The sequence below is a fragment of the Myiozetetes cayanensis genome, unplaced genomic scaffold (assembly GCF_022539395.1).
Source record: "Myiozetetes cayanensis isolate MyiCay16 unplaced genomic scaffold, myiCay2020 scf31, whole genome shotgun sequence".
NCBI classification, from domain to species: Eukaryota; Metazoa; Chordata; class Aves; order Passeriformes; family Tyrannidae; genus Myiozetetes; species Myiozetetes cayanensis.
Window position 1 is genome coordinate 2,532,764 of NW_026087533.1, and position 20,888 is coordinate 2,553,651.

Here is a 20,888-nt window from a genome sequence, read left to right on the forward strand (position 1 = left end):
GGACCTTTCCTGCTGCCCTTGACCAACCAAACCCCACCAGTTTATTCCTTGCCATGGACTCGAGTCCAACCTCCCCTCAGAAAAGCCCCCAAAGCCCTTCAGAAGGTTTCTGAAGCTGTTTGGGGTGTCTAAAGGCACTCACATGTCGACACATGATCCTGTCTGCCTTTGGTCTTGTCCTTCTTCTTCGAAGCATCCCAGCCTTCAAAGAAGCTCTGGAAGGGAAGGATGGATATCCTGAGCTGAGGGCAGGACTGTGGGGTCTCCCCCCAGCCCCACAAGCTCCCTGGGGAGCAGGACAAGACAGGGTGGTCCCTCCTCCCCAACACTCCATCTCCACAGTGTGCTCTCCCAGCTACACACGTCTGGTGCATCCACAAAACGCTTCATTTTCCAGCAAATTACAGACTGCCTGCTTTGTTTTGGCTTTTTTTTTTTTTTTTCCCAGGGTTGGTTGCGGGTTTCTTTTTTTCCTAAACCTCCCCAGCCCCTTTCTCTCCCCAGCACAGAATAGGTTTGTGTGTAATAACAGTAACATTCATAGATTGGTGTAAGAGGAGGAAAGTGGAAGGAAATTACATGTTTTCTCCCCTTCCATAATATCTGAGTGCTTTCAAATGACTGGTTCCAAGAACATACAGCAGCTTTTCAAGGAGCACTAATGATTATCACAAGCTCTGGTTTGTCCAATACATGAAAAGGGGGAGGGGTGGGGGTTAAAGCTCCTGTTCCTGACACAGCTGAGCATTAAACAGCAATTTCACTGGGAAATTTCAATCCCCAAGACCTGTGGGACACGGAGGAGTCAGGAAATCACCCCTGCAGGGTGTGCTGAGGCAGAGGCATGGGAAATAATGTGCTCTGTTACAAGTGCTCTGGCCTGGCCAGGTGGGATGGGCACGATGCAGCCAACCACCCTTGAGAGGGAAATTCCTCCCCTTCCAGGGATCTCCCCTTCTCCAGCATTTCCCCCCCAGGGTTTTCATGGTCCTGGGAGCTGCCAGATTGCTTGTCCTTGGGCTACAGCTGAGCTTGTAACAGGTGTGTCTGGGAGCAGAAGAACGTGACACTGGGGGGCCCAGAGGGAGGAAGAAAAAGAAGGAGAAGAAAGGGGGAGAAAGAAGAAAAAAGGGAAAGAGGAGAGGAAGGAGGAGGAAAGAGGAGAGGAAGGAGGAGGAAAGAGAGAGAGGAAAGGGAGGAGGAAGGAGAGAGAGGAAGGAGGAGGAAAGAGGAGAGGAAGGAGGAGGAAAGAGAGGAGGAAGGAGGAGGAAAGAGAGGAGGAAGGAGGAGGAAAGAGGAGAGGAAGGAGGAAAGAGAGGAGGAAGGAGGAGGAAAGAGAGGAGGAAGGAGGAGGAAAGAGAGGAGGGAGGAGGAGGAAAGAGAGAGGAAGGAGGAGGAAAGAGGAGAGGAAGGAGGAGGAAAGAGGAGAGGAAGGAGGAGGAAAGAGAGGAGGAAGGAGGAGGAAAGAGAGGAGGAAGGAGGAAAGAGAGGAGGAAGGAGGAGGAAAGAGAGGAGGAAGGAGGAGGAAGGAAGCATCCTCAGCCCTTGCAGGAGAGGTGGGATGACGCACTGCAGACAGGGCTGGCAGGGCTGGTCTGGCTCATCTCAGTGATCTGTTCAAGCCGACAATGAAACCCAGAGCTGCCAGGACCAGAGACTGGATCCAGACACAGCGACACCCCACGTGCTGACAGTGCCAGCCCAGACCGCTGTGAGCTCCAGGTCTGGAGCATCTTTCTCCTGGCACACAGATCCTACCCGTGCCACCTTGTCCATCCTCCTGCCGCTGTTTCACAGGGGAGTTTCTGCACCATTGACCCGCTCCACACCCTTGCTGTGCAACCACCAGCAGAGACCTCACCTTCACCAGGGGAACACCCCACGCTGGAAACCACAAAACCCCACAGTGAGGGGCTGGGCCTCCTGGGACAGCTGCAGGAGGTGCCCTCACCTCGTACTCCTGCTTGAAGCCGTAGCCCTCGGCCGTTTTCATCTGGTTGATGTGCTGCAGGAGGTCGGCCACGCGCACGGCCGGGTGGAGCTGCCCCGTGTGGTACGGGGAGCCCTTGCGGCCACACTGGCGCCGAGGGGAGCCCCCCAGGAGGCTGCTGGACTCGTTGACCACACTGCTGCGCTGGTCACCTGCAAGGAAAATTAAAAATCACAGCCCATCAGCTGGGGCAAAACCTGGGGCGGCTTCCCCGTCACCTCCTCGCGGCGCTGGCGGAGGGAGGAGGGAAACACCCTGGGAGGTGCTGGAGCTCCCACCCTCCCATCTCCACGGATTGCACCTCACCCTGGCTCTGTGCTGTATGTGGAAGATGGATCTGAGTGTCACATGAAGGGCTCTCTTCGGAACAGTTTTTGCTCAGTGTGGCTTGCAAGCGGTTTGTGAAGTTTGGTTGCTTTGAATTACGGACTTGCAGGCTGGACTGAACCAAACTGCTGGGGATGAACCCCAAGGGGCAGCCAAGCCCCACCAGCCACTCCCTCCCCCCCATTCCTGGGATGAGGGAGAGAATTGGAAGGGTAAGTGTGAGAAAACTCGTGGGTTTAATGGGAAAAGCAAAGTAAACCAAAGAATTAGTTCCTCGTGCTGTCTGCAGCTCTTCCTACACCACAAGGCTAAAAATGCCCATCACAGCCTTTTTAGGACCCCAGCAGATCTATCAGAAATCAGCAGGCAAGACCTTAAGGGGGGTTAATAACCTTATTTTCAATTAACTGCAGTGCAGACAGGCAAGAACTCCGTGCCCAAATATTCACACAATATTCCTGAGTTGAAATATCACCTTGCCAAAGTCGCCAGCTCAGCTTAACAGTTCATTTTCCTCGCTGCTAGAGAGCAGCACCGTGTTCCTCCTGCTGCCACAAATGGAGCTGGCTGCTGCTTAATGGGGGAGTTTAATGCAGTATTTACCTGGTTTGTGCCTTTGCTGTGTAATTACCAGCAGAGCCAGACTAAGATCCCACCTGCATTTGTTAAGGGAAGGTTCCCACATCAGATCCCAACGCCTGGGTTTGCACAGAACCTGATGCTCTGCACTGCTGTCAGGGGATGGGCAAGCAGGGACCCATGGAATGGTTTGGGCTGGAAGGGACCTTAAAATTCATCCAGTTCCACCCCCTGCCCTGGGCAGGGATGCCTTCCACTCGCCCAGGTTGCTCCAGCCTGGCCTTGGACACTTCCAGGGGTGGGGAAGCCACAGCTTCTCTGGGCAACCTGTGCCAGGGTGTCCCCACCCTCCCAGGGAACAATTCTTTCCTAAATCTAAATGTCTCCTCTTTGAGTTTAAAACCATTTCTCCTTGTCCTATCGCCATCTGCCCATATAAAAAGTCACTCTCCCTCTTTAGGCCCTGGAAGGGACTCTCAGCATTCCCTGGAGTCTTCTCTTCTCCAGCTGAACACCCCCAGCTCTCCCAGCCTGGCTCCAGAGCAGAGGGGCTCCAGCCCTGGGAGCAGCTCCGTGGCCTCCTCTGGATACCTTCCAGCAGCTCCATGTCCTTCCTGTCCTCAGCACCCCCAGAGCTGGATGCACCAGAGATTTGATCTCACTCCCAGGCTGAACCAACAGGACAACACAGGAGTGCCCCATGACCCGGCCACTGGGATTAATGGGAAATTAACTGCTGGCATTTGCAAGGAACCACCCAGGTTTCCAGGAGGATTAGTGATTTTCCTTTCAACACACAGAAACTGAGGCCTGGTGGGGAACAGCCACCAACCAGAGCAGCCCATTCATTTACCTAATTAACCATATTTACAGCCACTGGGGGCTGTCCCCAGCCACGGCAGCCAGCCCGACCTCCCCAGCTCAGCCCACACAGAGCCCCACCAGCCTTTGAGCATTTCAAGGACAGCAACCAACAAAAAAAGAAAAAAAATACACCTAGTTCTATGTATTAAGAAGCAAAGTTTGCCCTCTGGGCCTCTATTATCCGTGAGACAACGCCGGGAATCACATTAATCCCGCAGCCGGTGCAGAAGAGCCGCGTGGAAGCGGCATCTTGGAGTTGCTGTAACAGATGTTATTAGCATATGGTTGGAACTGGGGCATCCAACGAGTTATTTTACAACTAAGTCAGCGTGGAGACGCATCCTCCAGTGGGTGGGAAGTTATCGGTCTCCCTCGGATGTGAACACGGGGGCTGGGTAACCCTTGGGAGCCCAGGGCTGGGTGTGAAGCTGGTGTAAAGCTTCCAGGCCCTGAGTGAGTGAAGAGCTGGGGTTCACTCAGCTCCAAGGGGGGGGCTGCAGGCAGATTCTGAGCCCACAGACGGCCTCAGGCTGCCCAGCCACAAGCTCAGATCTCAGATGAACAGACCCAGCTCGAGCCGCCCACGAGCGTCGTCCCTTCAGCGCAGCCTGGATGACGACAGAAGCGACCACAGGCACCGATGAGATCAGTGCCCTTGGAGAGTTACCCAGGGCAGGGAAAAGCCTGCAATGTGCCACACACATCAGGCTAAAATAGATGTAGCACCTCCTTACTGAGCCTGGGATAAACATTCAGAGAATCACAGGATCTCCTGAGGTGGACGAGACCCACGAGGATCACTGAGTCCAAGTCCTGCCCTCGCACAGGACACCCCAACAATCCCACCCCATGCCTGAGAGCGTTGTCCAAACGCTCCTTGAGCTCTGGCAGGCTGTTTCTGGGATATTCAGGGATTATTGGGCATCCTTGCTGTGGCTGGATGGGAGCAGTGGCACGCTGGGATTCCCCATCCTTACCGTGGTTGCCACAGCTGTGGGGTGGGAGAAGGGGAATACTGGGGTTCCCAGCCTTTACTCTGGTTGCTGTAGCTGTGGGATGGCAGCAGTGGGATGCCAGGAGCCCCATCCTTACCTCTGTTTCCGTAGTTGTGGGTGTCCATGAAGGACAGCCCCAGGCGCTCGTCCTCCTGCAGGGTGCTCTGGTCGGTGAAGCTCCTGTCGATGGCGCTCATCATGTGGGTCTTCTCGTGCCGGTAGTTAATGGTTGCTTTGGTCATGTTCACAGGTTTCCTGCAGTGGGGAGGAAGCAGAAATAAGCAGGGCTCACCCAAAGGTGCAGTAGCATCCCAGGCATCAGGATGGGGTATTTCCACCAGTGGTCACAGTGCATTGGTTTTGTGCTGTCCCCACGTGGATCATCCCTTGCCAGCTGCTCATCCTTGACTTCCTGTCCTGTCCCCTCCCCTGGGACAGCCAGGAATGCTCCACGTGCAAGCAAAGGCTCTCTCCAGCCATTTGGCATCACAAGGATCTGCCCCAGCTCTCCCCAGCCCCATTTCTCCAGGCTTGACCCACCCACTGCCCCAGAGCACCTCCCTGCAACATAAACCATGCAACATGGGCATCATTGTGCTGCACAGGGAAGTGCAAGGAAGGCATGGACCCCAAAAATGCTCCCAGAGGGGAGCCCCTCTGCTCTGGAGCCAGGCTGGGAGAGCTGGGGGTATTCAGCTGGAGAAGAGAAGGCTCCACAGAGACCTGAGAACCCCTTCCAGTACCTAAAGGGGCTTTTAAAAAGTAGGGGGAGAGCGACTTCCTACACAAGCAAATAGTGATAGGACAAGAGGAACAGTTTTAAAGTAAAAGAGGAGAGATTTAGATCAGTGGTTAGGGATAAATTCTTCCCTGTCAGGGTGGGGAGGCCCTGGCACAGGTTGCCCAGAGAAGCTGTGGCTGCCCCATCCCTTGGAAGTGTCCAAGGCCAGGTTGGACAGAGTTGGAGCGACCTGGGCTAGTGGAAGCTGTCCCTGCCCATGGCAGGGGGATAGAATTAGACGATCTTTAAGTTCCCTTCCAACCCAAACCATTCTGTGATCCTAAAACCATGCTGGGTGGGGGCCAAATCCATCCCAAGGGATGGGCTGGGACCCCCTGACTACACAAGTGCTCAGCCCCCACCAGAGAGGTTTTTCCCCCAGGGCATCCCGTTAACAAAGATTCTGGGAAAGGAACAGAACCTCACAGCCCAAATTCAAGACATTTAGGCAAAAATAACCACCTGAATGAATGTTTTTGAGAGGCAGCATCAGGCTCTGAAGAAGCCAGAGCAGGGCTTAAACCAGGGGAGGGATGAGCAGGAGACCTGAGCCCACATCTCAGTGGGGCTGAGACACCGCAAGACGCTGCCAAAATCCAGAATCCAACGCGGAGTCGCTGACCCTTCCCCCTTTACGTTGCCTTCTCCCTCTAACAAGCTCAGCAGCATTATCTTCCTAAACCAAAGAGCCCCTTAAAATGTACTGGGCAGAGCTGAGGACTGGTTGGAGCAGTGAGGTGAGGGGGGGCAGCCCCGAGGAAGGGAAAGGGGAAAGAGAACGACAATTACTTACGGGTAATAGGAATAAGAATAGTAGTTCCTCCTGGCAAGCGTGCAAACAAAGAGAGCAGCAGAAATTGCATAAGCAGCTTTTCTCCAGCACAGAGAAGGGAAGGAAGGGGGGGGTTACAGGGCTGCCAGAAAATTAAATGCACCATAAAGGTCCCCTTTGGCATCCACAGGTTATTTATTCCAGGAGCTAACATCCCACAGCAGAGCACAAGCACCGGCTCTCAGGGGGACCACACTAGAGGTGGGGTGCCCACAGTGCCCTTGTCCAAGGGGTTATTCCATAATTTTTAAGAGTGAACAGCAAACGTGTCTAAAATGTAGGGATTTCCCTCAGGGAGCTGGTCAGGGGCCCAGTGGGATAGATGGGGTCAGGACATCACATTTCCAGTGTGCTTTTTCCTAGGGATGAGTCTGTTCCAGAGCTGCATTCCCATTCCACCACATCAGTGTTTCTCCAACGGCAAAACACTCTGCAGGAGATTTATGAGCTCATCCCAGCTTCCCCACAGCCCCAAACTCAGGGCTGTTGGCATCAGGTCTGATTTGTGGCTCTGGTTTGTCCTTCAACAGGTTCACCCCGGGATGCTGAAGCAGAGCTGCTCCTCCTCCTCCTCCTCCTCAGCAGCCACACTCGTGGCTTCCCACCCACAGCATCAATCCCCAAAAAATCATCAGCATTTGTTCCACCAGGGATAGATCTGATGGAGCCACAAGCCAGCCCTGCACAGGTGCCATGTCCCCGCTCTTCCAGTGCCGTAAATCTGCGAGGATCCTTCCCGGGTGCACGAGAGCTCTGCAGGCTTCCCCGGGCCGAGGTTGTGCCCTGCTGGTTTTCTCTCCCCCCTGGCTGTTCACGTACTTTGCTCCAGCATCCCGAGCCCTGTGTTTAATTGCTGTCCTTTCTCCCTGGCTTTGAGAGCCCCCCGGGCTCCGGCCCTGCACGGAAGGAGCCGCTTTCCAGGGCGCTGCAGCCGAGCAAAAAGCAGCGCTCCCAGGGATGAGTGTCCCGGAAAGCCCTCGCCCTCCTCCCTCCCACCCCTCTGGAGCTTCCCCCGCCACCGTGGCCACATCCACGCTGGATGTGCTCAGCTTTCCAGAGAGCTGGGGAGTGGGGGGATTCCCATGGGGGTGGCAGAGCAGTTTGGGGGTCCCCAAGGATCATCGGCCCGGGGAAAACCTCCCCTCCAGTGCATACCCAAATTTTAATGACTCATTTCGAGCCAGCTGGAGATCTCAGTAAGGGATTGTCCACATTTCACTGGAAGCTCAGTGCTTCCCCATTAAAACAAGCCAAGGTGACTGCTCCGAGCACCCACACCCCAGGGTGGGCAGCCCCCTGCTCGACCCCAGAGGGGTTCCAGCATTGGATTGGCCCCAGACCAAACCCTGAGGGAGACACCAGCACAGCCAGACCCTCCAGACCTCAGCCAACAACACTCCCGTGGATGGATCCAGCCCTGGGCTGGCCAAGGCAACAAGGAAGCCCAGAGACATCTCAGTGCAGATGAAGCTGATTTTTGTCATTTTGGGCTGGGGGGTTCAGGGCTGCAGACCCTGGGGTCCCCTGGCTGCTGTGAGCAGGGGGAGAGCTGGTGGGATGGGGACAGCCTGGCTCAGCACTGGCCCAGGGCCTGGACACGGGCCAGGAGCATTTCTATCTACACAGAATCATCAGAGCAGCACAAAGCCAAGAAACAGAAGCAAAAAGAGGCAAAAGTCTGAAAAAATACACAGGAGAGGGACAGTGGAAGAAAGCTCTAGAGCCCTGAGGAGGAAGGGCCATCCCTGGGACTTTGCTCCTCCTGAGATGGCACAGAGCAGGCAGGGCACAGTGCCTGGGGGGATGCACAAGCACACGGACACACAGCCCGAGGGAGGGTCTGGAGTCTGCCCAGCACAGCACAATCACCACCAGTAACTCCCAGTCAGTGCTGGGGCTGTGGAGAAGGGCTGAGCTGGGAAGGGAAGGGACAGATGAAGCACCAGCCCCAACACTGGGTCTCCTTACCCCTTCCGGATGGCCACGATGATGGCTCCCAGCAGGATGATCAGCACGATGAGCCCCCCGGCACAGATCCCCAGGATCAGGCCCATCTCCTCCGAGTGCTGGGACACCTCCAGGGGACGCTTGCTCTCTTTGCAGGCAGCTGCCAGGGGACAAGGACAGGCAGGAGGGGTCATTGCTCAGCAACATCACACATGGAAACACTGGGATTTGTCCCACGGGGTGCTCGTTGCTCTGTTGTTCCACCAAGGCATTACAGGGCTCTGCAGTGCCACACCATGACCACGGGCAAGGCCCTCTCTCAGTTCCAGTGGGGTGAGACAAGTCCCTTTGTGCCACCTCTTGTCACAGCCCCTATAAGATCATCCATCCCCTGATTCAGCATCCAGCCCCACCAGCTCCACCCCCAACCATTATAACGGCATCAAGAGGGAAAACTCAACCAAGGGGAAAAACCCCAGGCACCAAAGGAAGTGGGAAAGAATAAAACCATCACACCCAGCCCAATCACCACCAGCACTGATCCTGACACCCACCAGCACAGCCCCAGCCACCAGGGTTGGAGCCACAGCCTGGGTGGGATCCCCTGGCTGGGAAAGGGTGGGCTCACCTTTGCGGGCGATCCGGACACAGTTCAGCCGGGTCTCCTACGGAGGTAAAAAAGGAGGATCAGTGCTGGATGATCCCAGCAGCTCCGCTCCCCGCTCCCAGCGAGCCTGGGTGGATGCAAGGCTGGTCCATTGGTGCTCTGACCCCCCCAAAAATCGAGGGAGTTTGCTGGTGATTGGTGCTGCAGCACCCAAGGAGCTCCCAGGGACCCACATCCCAAGAGATGCTGCTGAGTGAGCTGCCCCCAGCATTCCCAGGTTTAGCCAAGGCCACTGCTCCTGGCACAGAGGGATTGCAAAGCTCAAGGCCATCAGAGGGATCCAGTTAAGCTGCAGGTCACCAACTACAGCTAAAACATTCCCAGGTCGTCATCCAGAGCTTCTTGGTTTGTTTGTGTTTTTCCATCAGAGTTCTCAGCCCCAGTCCCAGTGCCCTGGGTGTGCTGACAAGTTTGCCATGAGGTTCCAGCTCAGGTCTCCAACAGTTTAATATCTGCCATGTAGGGATGGCTTCAGCTGAAATATTCCATCTTTCCATGCATCCAACTGCTGCTGCAAAACGAAAAAGCACCATCTTGGCAGGATTGCCTTCTTCTCCGAGCATCCTCCGACCCCTCAGGACACCACTGCTGGCAATGCTGCTCCATCCAGCCTTGGACTGAGACCTGCCCATGCTGCAGGTCCAGGGCTGGGGTTACCAGCTCTGGCCCCACTCTCCCTGGGGTTACCAGCTTCTCCTTCTCCCGTTCCTTGCTTCATCTGGCACAAAACCCATGAACAACCCCAGCCAGGATCCAGCCTTTTTGCAACGTCTGACAGCAGCCAGGACAAATCCATTGCCTCCCAGCAGGAAGGCTATAAAACAGCATCAGCTACCAGTTATTATCCAGTGGTGCCTGAGAGAGCCAGAGCCGAGATCCCACCGGTCCATCTCGGCTCTAATTACAACCCAGCGAGGTGTGAACGACCCTGGAGCCGAGGAAAGGATTCAATAACCAGCACCCTTCCAGCAAGATGGAGCCCTGCAGGATGAGGATGAGCCGTGGTTCTGCTGCTTTGCTTTCCTCCTCCCCTGGGTGGGACGGGAGGTGCTGGAGCAGGGGATGCCCAGAAGGGTCCTGGTGGTCCCATCAATGGCTTGGAGGAATCAGCCCAGGGATGTGGGGGTGCTGTCAGAGCAGGGCTGTTACACCTTCACAGAGGGAACAGGCAGCAGAAGGCAGGGAAAGGCAGCCTGGGAGCTCCCAGGAGTTCTCTGGAGCTGGGACTCGCCGTCCTGTCAGCAGTGGGGCCCGGCAATGCACACACAGCTCCTCCTGTCCAAATGGTCCTTCTCCACGGCAGGATGAGCCCAGGAATGGGGTGTCCCCTGCACTGGTGCTGGTTGGAGTCGTGGCTGGTACTGCAGTGGGTGGGGGAGGTTGGACTCCTCCCTCTCCAGTGTCAGCACCAGGGTGGGGGGCACAGCCCAGGGGTGCTGGGAGGAATGGGACACCCACCCCAGTGTGCCACGTGCTCCAGCCCCCCTGAGCCCAGAGGGTGGCCCAAGGGGGATCTCAAACAAGTCCCGTTTTTCCTGACCCCCCCCAAACCCCAACCTGCCTTCTGCTTGGTCCAACCCACCAGCCAGAGCAGGGTCCCACCACTCACCCCTTTGAGGTTGCTCATGGCTTGGAAGTAGATGAGATAGGCCTTCTTGGGCTCCAGGGGGGGGTTCCAGTAGCCGCTGTAGGTCTGGTTGTCCCCCACAGTGAAGGGTTTGGCCTCGGTGAGGCTGCTGGCGGGCAGCTCTGCCCCGAAGTAGTGCACGGAGCCCCGGGACACGGCGTCGTCGAAGGTGAGGGGCACTGGGAAGCACTCCTGGCCCCCCAGCTCCCGCTTCAGCTTCTTGGGACGGTCCTCCTCCACTATCACCTGGTAGGTGCTGCCGAGGGCCAGGCATGGGTTAGAGTCACGGAATCACAGAATCAGCCAGGTTGGAAAAGACCTCTGGGATCTTTGTGTCCAACCTGTCACCCAGCCCCACCTTGTCACCCAGACTGTGGCACTGAGTGACACGTCCAGTTACTCTAGGGATGGTGAGTCCACCCTGGGCAGCCCCTTCCAATGTCTGATCACTCTCTCTGTAAAGAACTTCTTCCCAATGCCCAACCTAAACCTCCCCTGGAGCAGGTTAAGACCACGCCCTCTTGTCCTGCTGCTGGGAGAAGAGACCGATACCCAAAAATAGCTTTGGGAAAAACATGGTCCTGCCCTTTCCCTTGGAGCTCCCACCCCATCTGTGGGGGTCTCACCCTCCTGCAGCCCCGACCTACCTGATGGGAGCCCCCCTGCCCTGCGCCGGCCGCAGCAGCACCGTGATGGTGCTCTCCGACTCGCTCAGCGGCGATGGCATGTCCCCATAGTCGAAGGTGGGAGCTGCAAAGGGAGCAGGGATGAGTCCAGGCCCCCAGGGATGAGTCCTGGCCCCCAGGGATGCACCCAGGGCTGCCCCCAGCTCAGGGGGGGACACTGAGGCACGAGCAGCATAGCCCAGGGCAAGGCATCACCGAATGGTGTAATGTGAGTTATTGCAATTAAAGGAAACCCTCCAAGGTCTTGAACAAGTGTCAGGGTTGGGAGAGGACCCCTGGGTGTGCACTGAGGGGGGTTAACAAGGCTGGTCTGGCAGAGGGGAGGAGACAGGAGCAGGATCCAACCTTGGCAGGACCCAAATGCTCTGGGGCTTAAAGATGTGCCCAGGGATGGCACCAGACAGAACCACTGGCACTTGGAATCACTGGAATCGAAGTGTGACCTTTACCCCTGGGGTAGAAACACACCCAAGCCAGCCCAGACCAAGGTGGGGGACCCCCTTATGCCTAGCATAGCCCTGTGGCTCCCAAACCATCACTGGCAGCCGCTGTGGTCCAGCTTGAGCTGCTTTGCAGTTTCAGTGCCCCCATTTGGGCTCATCTGAGCCCGTTTGCTGCAGTTAACAGTGACACCATGGACACGAGCAAAGAGCCTCAAGCACTGCACGGCTCATTAACGAAGCCCAATTAATCCCTGGCTTGTACACTGAGGGTTCAGACAGCACCAGGCACCAGCACTGGGCTGGCTGCACTCCCCAGCCAGGGACTCACCAGCTGTGCTGTGGGGCTCACAGCACAGCTACCACCCCCGAGAGCATCCCATCCACAGCAGCCTCCAGTCACCAAAAACCTTCCAGCCTCCAAAACCACGGGAGTGATGCAGGATATCGGAGTGGAGGAGAGGCCGTGGCGCGGAGCCAGAGGAACCTACCGGAGATGTTGGTGGTGATCTCGGTGAGCGCCGTCTGGCCAAAGCCCTTCCCGGTGCGGGCCCGGACCGAGAAGAGGTAGGTGGTGCCGGGGTGGAGGTTGGAGAAGACGTGGTAGGTCTCGTTGCGCAGTTTGGACACGGTGCGGCGCGGGCCGGGCACGTTGACAGCCGGGTCGGACGACTCGATGCTCTGGTAGCTGATCTGCAGGGACAGGGCAGAGCGTCACCCGTGGCCGTGGGAGAGGGGGGAGAGCCCGGATCCGGGGAAAAGGGATCAATTCCGATGTTTTTTTGGGGTAAATCAAAAGCAGAGGTTCGCTGGAAAAGCCAAACGAAGGGCCTGGGGGCAGCAGCAGCGCTGCAGTTGCCTTTAATCCCCATGAGCAACAGCAGCAGTTGTCCCAAATCCCCTCCACTGCATCCCTCCAGCAGGATTTTCCCATGTCCCTCTGTCCCCACTCTGGGAGCCACAGCCCTCCGGGATGTACCTCGTACTGTGTGATGAGGCCGTTGGGCTCCACCGGTTCCTCCCACTTCAGAAATATCATGTCCTCCAGCGGGGTGAAGGTGAGGGACTCTGAGGCGATGCCCCCAGGCACTGGGGAAGGAAAGGGGACGTGCTTGGATGCAGCAGGAAACCAGTTTGGAAGGCAAAAATCCTCCAGGAAACCCCTTGTGACTGAGCCACCACATCCCCTTTGCCGTGTCACCCAGCTCCAACGTGTGCTCCCCAGGGAGATGCTCCCCAAGGCAGTGATGCTCCTGGGCCTGCTGGTGACACTTTGCCACGGGAGGGGGACGTCCCCACCCCACGGCACAAATCCCACAGGTACCATTTCCAGCAGCGATTCCCACCCGCCGTCACCGGCACAACCTGCCCAAGCTCAAAATAAATCAATCCCCTTTTCCCCCACAGCTGAAATCCCCCCGCCTCAGGAGCCACCAGCACCCTGGGGAGACACTGCCAGCGAGCAGCAACATCCTCACCTGCAGACAGACATGTCCAGGCCCTCCCCTCTAATTAACACCACCACAATAATAACTGCAATCACCAATGGCGATCAGCAGCACCGGGATCAATATCCGCTCCTTTATCATGGATTTCTCCACGGAGAGGCAACAGCCCGCTCTCCAAACAACCCCCCTCTCCTTGCACAGGGACAGCAGCTCTGCCCCTCTGCTTGGCTTTTTTCTTTCTCCCCACAGCTTTTGTTCAGACCTAATTACAGGGCCAGGAGAGAGGGAAGGGAGGGATCTCCTCCCGCGCTTCCCACCGTGCAAACACGGCGTTTCCACTTGATTTACAAGTTAATTTAATCAGAGGCACTGTGTCCTACACGTGTACACAGGCTCTTATTAAATCCTGGGAAAATTACAGAAGCCTTTGGGGCAGGAATGTGTGTACCTGTATTTTTTTTTATATATATATATTATAACCTATGCTATATATATAATTATGTAATATTTTCTGTCATTATGTATTATGTATGACCTGTATTATATATGCAGTTACATCTTATTTTCTATTGTTATACATTGTATCATCATTAAATTACTGTCTAGAGTACAATTTATATATATTATCTTAATATTATAACATATACAGCCTATATATTTATGTATATAGGTACAGGCATCACATGTTCCCTACACACCAGGCTGAGACCAGCAGAGGATGCACACAACAGCTTCCAGATGCACATAAACCCCTCTGCCATCCATATATGCACATACATATATATTTTTATGGATTTATATCTATTTATTTGGGCTTGCACGCACTGCAAGGGACAGAACTGGCTCCTCGCAGCACCAACACGCTGCAGTGGCATTTCCACGGGCACCTGGGGTTGACTCTCATCATTTCATTCACACAGAACAAAATCTCCAGCTTTGGGTCACCTGCATCCATATGGAGCACTGAAACACCAGCTGGAAAACCGATGGATCCAGCAGATCCCTCCCTGTGCCCTGCCCAGGCACCAGCACCACTCTGCCCAGGCTCCAAGAGGGTGCTGTGAACAACACCCTTGGTTTGGCTCGGCTATGAACGCCCCAGAAATGCATCTTCCAGCCCAAAAACCAGGGTTCACCGCTTGGGATGTGTGCACGTGCATCTTTGCAGCCCACCAAGACCAGCCCCAGCTCTGCACCGGCAGATGCTGCCACCAAAACTGTCCTCGTGCCAAAATAAACCCCAATTAAGGGTCCTGTGATTAATGAGCCTTCGAGCACCTTGGCTTAATTGCACGGGTGGCTCCTCATCACCCAGTCCTGGGAGCCAAAATCCTCCTCCTCCTGCCAGGCAGGCAGGGAGATGCTGTGCCAAGCCCAGGTGGAAGGAGTGCATTATATCCATAGGTGGATATCCATGGATCCATCTCAAGGAGGCCGAAGTGACACACGGCCCCAGGTTCAATCCAAGGGGGAAGCCACCAGCCCCAGTTAATCGAGGCCCAAGGAAAAGCAGCTGGAGTGATTACAGTACAGCAAAAAGACATCTGGAGCTCCTGTATTAATATTCCATCAGAAAACAGCTGGAGCAGTCACAGCCCAGTGAGAACAGCTGGAGCAATTATAGCTGGAAAATGAAGCGTCGGGAGGGAGGAGCTGGGTGACCTCGGGAAATGGGAAGTGCTGGTGTGCAGAGGAAGGTGCTGGATTTAGGCTTTGGAGACGAAAACAGGACTTGGAGACACTTCAGGTTTCTTCAGATGCTTCAGCCCACTCCAGCTCTGGAGGTTTTGCTTTCCAAGCCTGGGAAACAGGAGGGATGAGCATCACACACGCATTGGCGGGGCCCAGATCACGGAGAGTCCCATGCAGGGGAATTCCATGGAAGGTTTCTCCTCAGGGGTCCTCAGGGGGTCTGGAGCCAGCTGGATCCTTTGCAGTTATCCAGTTCTTCCACCTTAATTGTTGATTCTTGATGCTACAAAGTGCTTTGGAGATTAATTCTGGGTTTGTTCAACACGTGACTCCACGAGAGCCGGGGATGCTCCGGACACACTCAGCACCCACCCAGGGGTGCAGCAGCTCCTTGCACCCACACAAGCCCCAAAGAGCAGGATGAGACCCCCTGGCCCCACCAGTGCAGGACCAGCCATAAGGGAGGCAGCTCTGCCCAGCTGCCCTTGAAGGGTCATCACAGCACAAGGGGGAGGTCCCTGTGGGGCAGCGAAGAGGATGTGACGAGCAGAACGAGTCACCAGTGGGAGAGGCCAGCCCTGGATGTCACCTGTCACTGATGGGTGGCACCACACACAGAGCCAGCCCTGTGCTGCACCTCCTGCCATATCCACTGGTCTCCAGAGCCCCAGGTGACCTGAACACTCTGCTGATGGAGGGACACAGTGCAGGTAAGGCCAGACCTGGGAGACCTGTCCAGTGGCCCCAGCTCCAGGACAGCCTCAGAGAGGATTCCAAAACAAAGCAGCAATGCTGGAACCTCCAGTGAGGACGTCACCCCACTCAGGTGCCTGCAGTGGGGACCCAACCCCAGGGCACAGCCAGAACAGAGGGAAAACAACAGCTCAGCTGTTCAGGAGCAATGCTGTGCCAAAAAACGGGGCCTTGATCATCACAGAGCTCATCTGCACAACCTGAACCTGCTCCAGGGCAAACTGAACTGGGGAAGAGCACTGGGGGAGCCGAGCAAAGCTGCTCCTGCCCTGGTTAACAGCTCTCTCCCAGGAATTCAGCAGTGCCAGATCTGTCGGCAACCAAGCAGACAAAAGATGTTACCTACGTACAGAGCATTAATTGTTTTAATTGCTGTTATTATCACTGCCAGGCTTTGGTTCCCAATAAGGGATGAGTGAGGAGGCGTGTGCTGGGAGGAGCTGGGCATCAGCTAACTCTCACACCCTCCACCAGACCGGGCATGGGTAAAACTCCACTCCAGGGAGGAGGGCAGTGTGTCTGCACTGACACCCCCACCCAGCCCCCAAGCATTTCCCTTCCCCAACCACCATCACTGCCCCTCCCTCTCCCCTCCCCTTGCACAGCCCTGAGGCTGCAACAGCCTTTCTACTTCCCTGTAAGAGCGATGCCACAGGAGATATTCCCACCGTGGGCTGAGAGGCGTGGATGGCCACCACAAGAAACACACCGACACTTCAACAGCCACAGAGTCCCATTGTTTTTGCACCTCCCTGAGCGGACTCACCGTCCTCATCCGTCTGGAAAACCACCTCCTTGCCCTCCTTGCGGCCCTCGGGGTTGGAGAGGATGAGCTTGACGTGGATGTTCTTGTAGGGCAGCAGGTTTTTGATGGTGTAGCGGTTGGCGTTCCGCTCCATCTTCACGCACTCCTGGAAGGTCTGGTTGTGGCCGGAGCCCACGAAGTAGCGGTAGCAGAGCGAGACGGTGTAGGTGTGGCAGCGGGTCAGGTTGTAGCCCAGGGGCTCCCACTGCAGTGTCAGCTGCCTGGACTGGATCTCGGAGAAAGCCAGGCCTTTGGGGGCCCTCATGGGCTCTGTGCGGGAAGAGACGGGGGGAGATGAGGGAGGAGGAAAAACATCTCACGGATTTGTGTGTATTGTCAGGGAAAATGCTTTTACAGCGCAGGGGGGAGTGCAGAGAGCAACCCTGACCCCAAAACTGGGACCAGCCCCAGCACAGGATGCTGCTGCCCTGCAGACAGGACTGGGGAGATCACTGGGTCTCACGGCCACCAACACTGCAGGGACAGCAGCCCCCACAGGCTCATCCTTCCCATGAGGAGGTGAGGTCAGGCACCAGCCCCACTATTCTGGTGGGCACCGGGAGCACCCACCCTATGAGCAGCCCCAAATAACCAGACAGAGAGGCCATGGGAGCCCTCATGTTGTCACCAAGCCTGTGACTCTTGAAAGGAGGGGAGTACCAGGACAGGGAAGTTTAATTAGCTCTAACTGGGGTGAAGGGAGCAGTCGCCGTTAACGAGGAGACAAGTTCCTCTGTCAACACATGCACGTGGGTGGTTTGGATTAATGGCAGCGAACATCCTTCAACACCCATGGGTGGTGGGAAGGGCTTGGGGTGGCAGGGGACCTCGGCCCCGTGGGACCCACCTGCGCACTTGGTGCGGCTGATGAGGGGCGGCCCCGGTTTGCCGGTGCCCCCCTCGCCCGGCCGGGTGAGCAGGACGCTGATCTCGTACTCTGTGTCGGGGTCCAAGTGCCAGAGCTTGTAGGTCTGCATGTTGACAGCGTGCACCTCCGACCAGGGCCCCGAGGTCATGCGGTACTCGATCTCCTTGCGCACGATGGGGCCGTCGCCGATGATGGAGTTGGTGTTGAGCTGGATGATGAGGTAGGTGGAGCCGGCCCGGAGCAGCTGGGGGGGTGCGATGGGTGTGGGGGGCTCTGGAAGGGAACAGAGAAGGGGCAGGTGGAGCATTCCCCTCCAGAAGCAGCTCTGGGGCGTCTCCAGAGCCAGGGCAACGCTGGCACAACCACAGCAGCCACAATTTTATTGATGACTCGTTACAGCTGACACATCCCCAACATCTCTTCCCACATCAACCAACCACATTCAGTCTGCAAAAAAGGAAGGCTCAGGGGTGACCTAATTGTGACCTTCTGGTACCTGAAGGGTCTACAAAAAAGATGGAGAGGGACCTTTTACAAGAGGCTGGAGTGAGAGGAGAAGGGAGAACGGCTTCACACTGACAGAGAGTAGGTTTAGATGGGTTATTAGGAAAAAATTCTTTACTCTGGGACTGGTGAGGCCCTGGTACAGGTTGCCCAGAGAAGCTGTGGATGCCCCATCCCTAGAAGTGTTCAAGGCCCTGGATGGAGCTGTGAGCAACCTGGTCTAGTGAAAGGTGTCCCTGCCACGGCAGGGAGGTGGAACCATCTGAGCTTTAAGTCCCTTCCAACCCAAACCATTCCATGATTCATGCTAAAAGCATTGGACAAACTCAGATTCCCCACCCAGAGAACGTGGGGATCGACCTCAAAGTCCAGGAGGGCACCAGCCAGTCCTCAGACTTCAGCCTGTGCCCTCAGTAAGGCTTTAGCAGCTGCAATAGGGCTTCACCTGATCAAATCTTAATTATCTTTATAAGAGACACAGCCCAGCGTGGTGCCACACAGTTTCACCATAATTAATTAATTCCCACCTACTGCAATCAAAAATAAATGATCTCAGGCCACCAGCAAAGGCAGTTTCCTGGTTTTACGCTGCAAATTCTGCGTGTAGCAAAAAGCAACTGCGATCCCACCGCCCAGGGCCTCCCACCTTCCTCTTCCTCTGCCCACAGCAGAGCAGAGACGGCCCATCCACGAGCCAGAAACCCCACCAGCACATCACCCACCTTTCACGATGAGCTCGGCGAAGTTGGAGACCCCCGAGCCTCGGCTGGACTGGGTGACACAGCGGTACAGATCCTGCTCCGCCTTGGACACCTCGTCCAGCTGGAAGGTGGCCAGGAAGCGCCGGTGGCTGATGTGCTTCACCGAGGCGGCGGGGACCACCTGGCCGCTCTGCCTCTGCGCCACGGGACAGACCAGACGTCACTGGGGGCACACCCAACGTGTCCCCGAGTCGGGGACCACCACCACCATCATCACCACCCCGCCCCTCACCTGCATGAGGAAGCGCTCGGCCTCGGACGCCTTCCCGGCGGCCACGCACTGGAAGGTGGCGTTTTGCCCCGCGTTCACCTCCACGTCGCCCAGGCGGGAGAAATGAGGGGCTTTCGCTGCCAGGGGGACACAAGGGACAGGTGACAAAGCGGCCAGGCTCGGAGGGGATCCTCGAAAAAGTCCCACCACACCCAAAAAAACTCCACCCACGATGTTGCGGCTGGGGCAGAGCTCCAAAAAACCCGGTCCCGAAGCCTCGAGCTTTACCGGGTGTTTTGCAGATATTTCGACTCCAAGAGTTCATCCACATGACCTTTTCCAGAGCATTTAGCTCTTTGATACCTCAAATTCAGGTAAAGAGAAAAAGCCACAGACCTTTTCCCTGAAAGACCTTCTTTTAATTTAGTGAGAAAATCAGTGTTTTGGCAGAAGGTGTTCCAGGAGTAACAACCAACCGAGGAGCAGCATTTCACTCGAGCACCCAGCAAACACCAACCCCAGGAATTTGTTCCTGAGGGATGCACCCTCTGGCACCCCTGCCAGATGCAGGCTAAGGGGTTGATAGAGGGGGCAGGTCTCCTACCCCAGCCTGGAAGAAGTAAGTGGTGAACTCCAAGAGCCAGTGTGTTGGGACAGCCCGGGATTTTGGGTCCCCTGTTGACGGGGACACTCAGGCCCCATGTTCAGTCTGTGCTTTTCCAAGGTTTCATGAAAACTGACGAAACGTTGGAGCTGGCAGGGATGGGGATGGAGATGGGAAAAGGAGCCTCAGAGGTGCCCAGGGGATGGAGCTCCACCAGCCCAGGTGACAGCAGGACACCCAGGCTGCGCCCGGCGTTAGCCCACCCGCTCTCTCCAGGACCATCCCAACGGGCACCAGCTCCAAGCCCTGCTTCCCAGGACACCAACACCCACCTCCCCACCGCCACCCGCCTCAGGTGCCACCCCCCTGGCACTCACAGCACGGGTAATTCAGGAGCAAAATGTCATCCAAGCCCAGGTACCCCCTGCGCTCGCTGGACACCACGGCCTCGAACAGGACCTGCAGCACCAAACACAGGGGTCACCCCGTGGCTGGGGAGGGCTGGGGGTGTCTTTGGGGGGTCTGCTGGGGCTCACCTGGTACTCACTGGGCCAGAACAAGCTGACAGCCAGCTCTGCCTGGTGCCACTGGCGGCCGTGGGAGCCCGAGGCGTTCCAGACGGCGCTGCCCACCGGGCCCCCCGTGACCCGCACGTAGGCGCTGAGGGTGCCGGGGCTGTGCCCGTCCCGGCTGTACATGAAGTAGCTGAACTGCAGGCAGTGGGTGTCATTCTCGCTCAGGGCCTGGAAAAGCAGGTGAGCTTTCTGGCCTGGGGCGTGCTGGGAGGAGTTCACCATCAGGTAGGAGCCTGTGGAGGGAGGGAGAAGAGGGAGAACACGGAGTGAGTAGGACACGGTGAAGGGCCTGGAGAGGAAGACACGTGAGGAGCAGCTGAGGGCACTTGGGTTGTTCAGCCTGGAGCAGAGCAGACTGAGGGCAGAGCTCAGCGGGGGCTGCAGCTCCTCCCGAGGGGCAGCTCCGATCTCTGCTCTGGGGGAGCAGGGACAGCCCCCAGGGAATGGCTGGAGCTGTGTCAGGGCAGGCTCAGGGTGGATCTCAGGGAAAGGTTCTTCCCCCACAGGCTGGTTGGGCACTGAACAGGCTCCCCAGGGCAGTGGGCACAGCCCCAAGGCTGCCAGAGATGGTGGGATTGTTGGGGTGTCTGTGCAGGGCCAGGGGTTGGACTGGGTGATCCTTGGGGGTCCTGTCCAGGTCAGGGGGTTCTATGATTTTAATCCCCCTGTTCCACATCTCCTGAGCTTTGCCAGCAGGGATGGAGGAGGAGGTGGAGGATGTGGGATCACAAAGATGCTCATGTTCCCCAGGACACTGGTCCATGCCCTGGGGATGTGCAGGACAGGATGGAGTCAGTGTTGGATCCCTCTGTGGGCAGCAGCAGGACACTGAGATGGGACCTGGCTGCTGGACAAGGAGGAAAGGATTGGACCAGCTGCCTCCAGGATAACCTGCCCCTTCTTCCCATGGCAACGGGTTCAGGAATGGCTTT

General features: G+C 56.6%; 2 protein-coding genes across 6 annotated transcripts in view; both read right to left on the reverse strand.

Moving 5' to 3' along the window:
• Nucleotides 1-20,888, reverse strand: part of EPB41 (erythrocyte membrane protein band 4.1) — a 777,038-nt gene that overhangs the window by 535,156 nt on the left and 220,994 nt on the right. The window lies entirely within an intron of this gene.
• The window catches only part of PTPRU (protein tyrosine phosphatase receptor type U), a 58,958-nt gene that overhangs the window by 17,941 nt on the left and 20,129 nt on the right, over nucleotides 1-20,888 (reverse strand). For 2 of the 4 annotated variants that reach the window (XM_050326118.1, XM_050326115.1), the window contains exons 3-18: nucleotides 19,918-20,189; nucleotides 19,759-19,840; nucleotides 18,799-18,914; nucleotides 18,528-18,702; nucleotides 17,281-17,574; nucleotides 16,395-16,703; nucleotides 12,715-12,824; nucleotides 12,227-12,428; nucleotides 11,257-11,359; nucleotides 10,592-10,865; nucleotides 8,944-8,980; nucleotides 8,337-8,475; nucleotides 6,330-6,359; nucleotides 4,853-5,010; nucleotides 1,952-2,142; nucleotides 143-215 (exon numbers count right to left, since the gene is read on the reverse strand). In XM_050326118.1, the coding sequence (XP_050182075.1) occupies nucleotides 143-215; nucleotides 1,952-2,142; nucleotides 4,853-5,010; nucleotides 6,330-6,359; nucleotides 8,337-8,475; nucleotides 8,944-8,980; nucleotides 10,592-10,865; nucleotides 11,257-11,359; nucleotides 12,227-12,428; nucleotides 12,715-12,824; nucleotides 16,395-16,703; nucleotides 17,281-17,574; nucleotides 18,528-18,702; nucleotides 18,799-18,914; nucleotides 19,759-19,840; nucleotides 19,918-20,189 (2,565 nt within the window). The remainder of the gene's footprint in view (nucleotides 1-142; nucleotides 216-1,951; nucleotides 2,143-4,852; nucleotides 5,011-6,329; nucleotides 6,360-8,336; nucleotides 8,476-8,943; nucleotides 8,981-10,591; nucleotides 10,866-11,256; nucleotides 11,360-12,226; nucleotides 12,429-12,714; nucleotides 12,825-16,394; nucleotides 16,704-17,280; nucleotides 17,575-18,527; nucleotides 18,703-18,798; nucleotides 18,915-19,758; nucleotides 19,841-19,917; nucleotides 20,190-20,888) is intronic. The other 2 variants (XM_050326120.1, XM_050326119.1) reach the window with 1 other exon arrangement.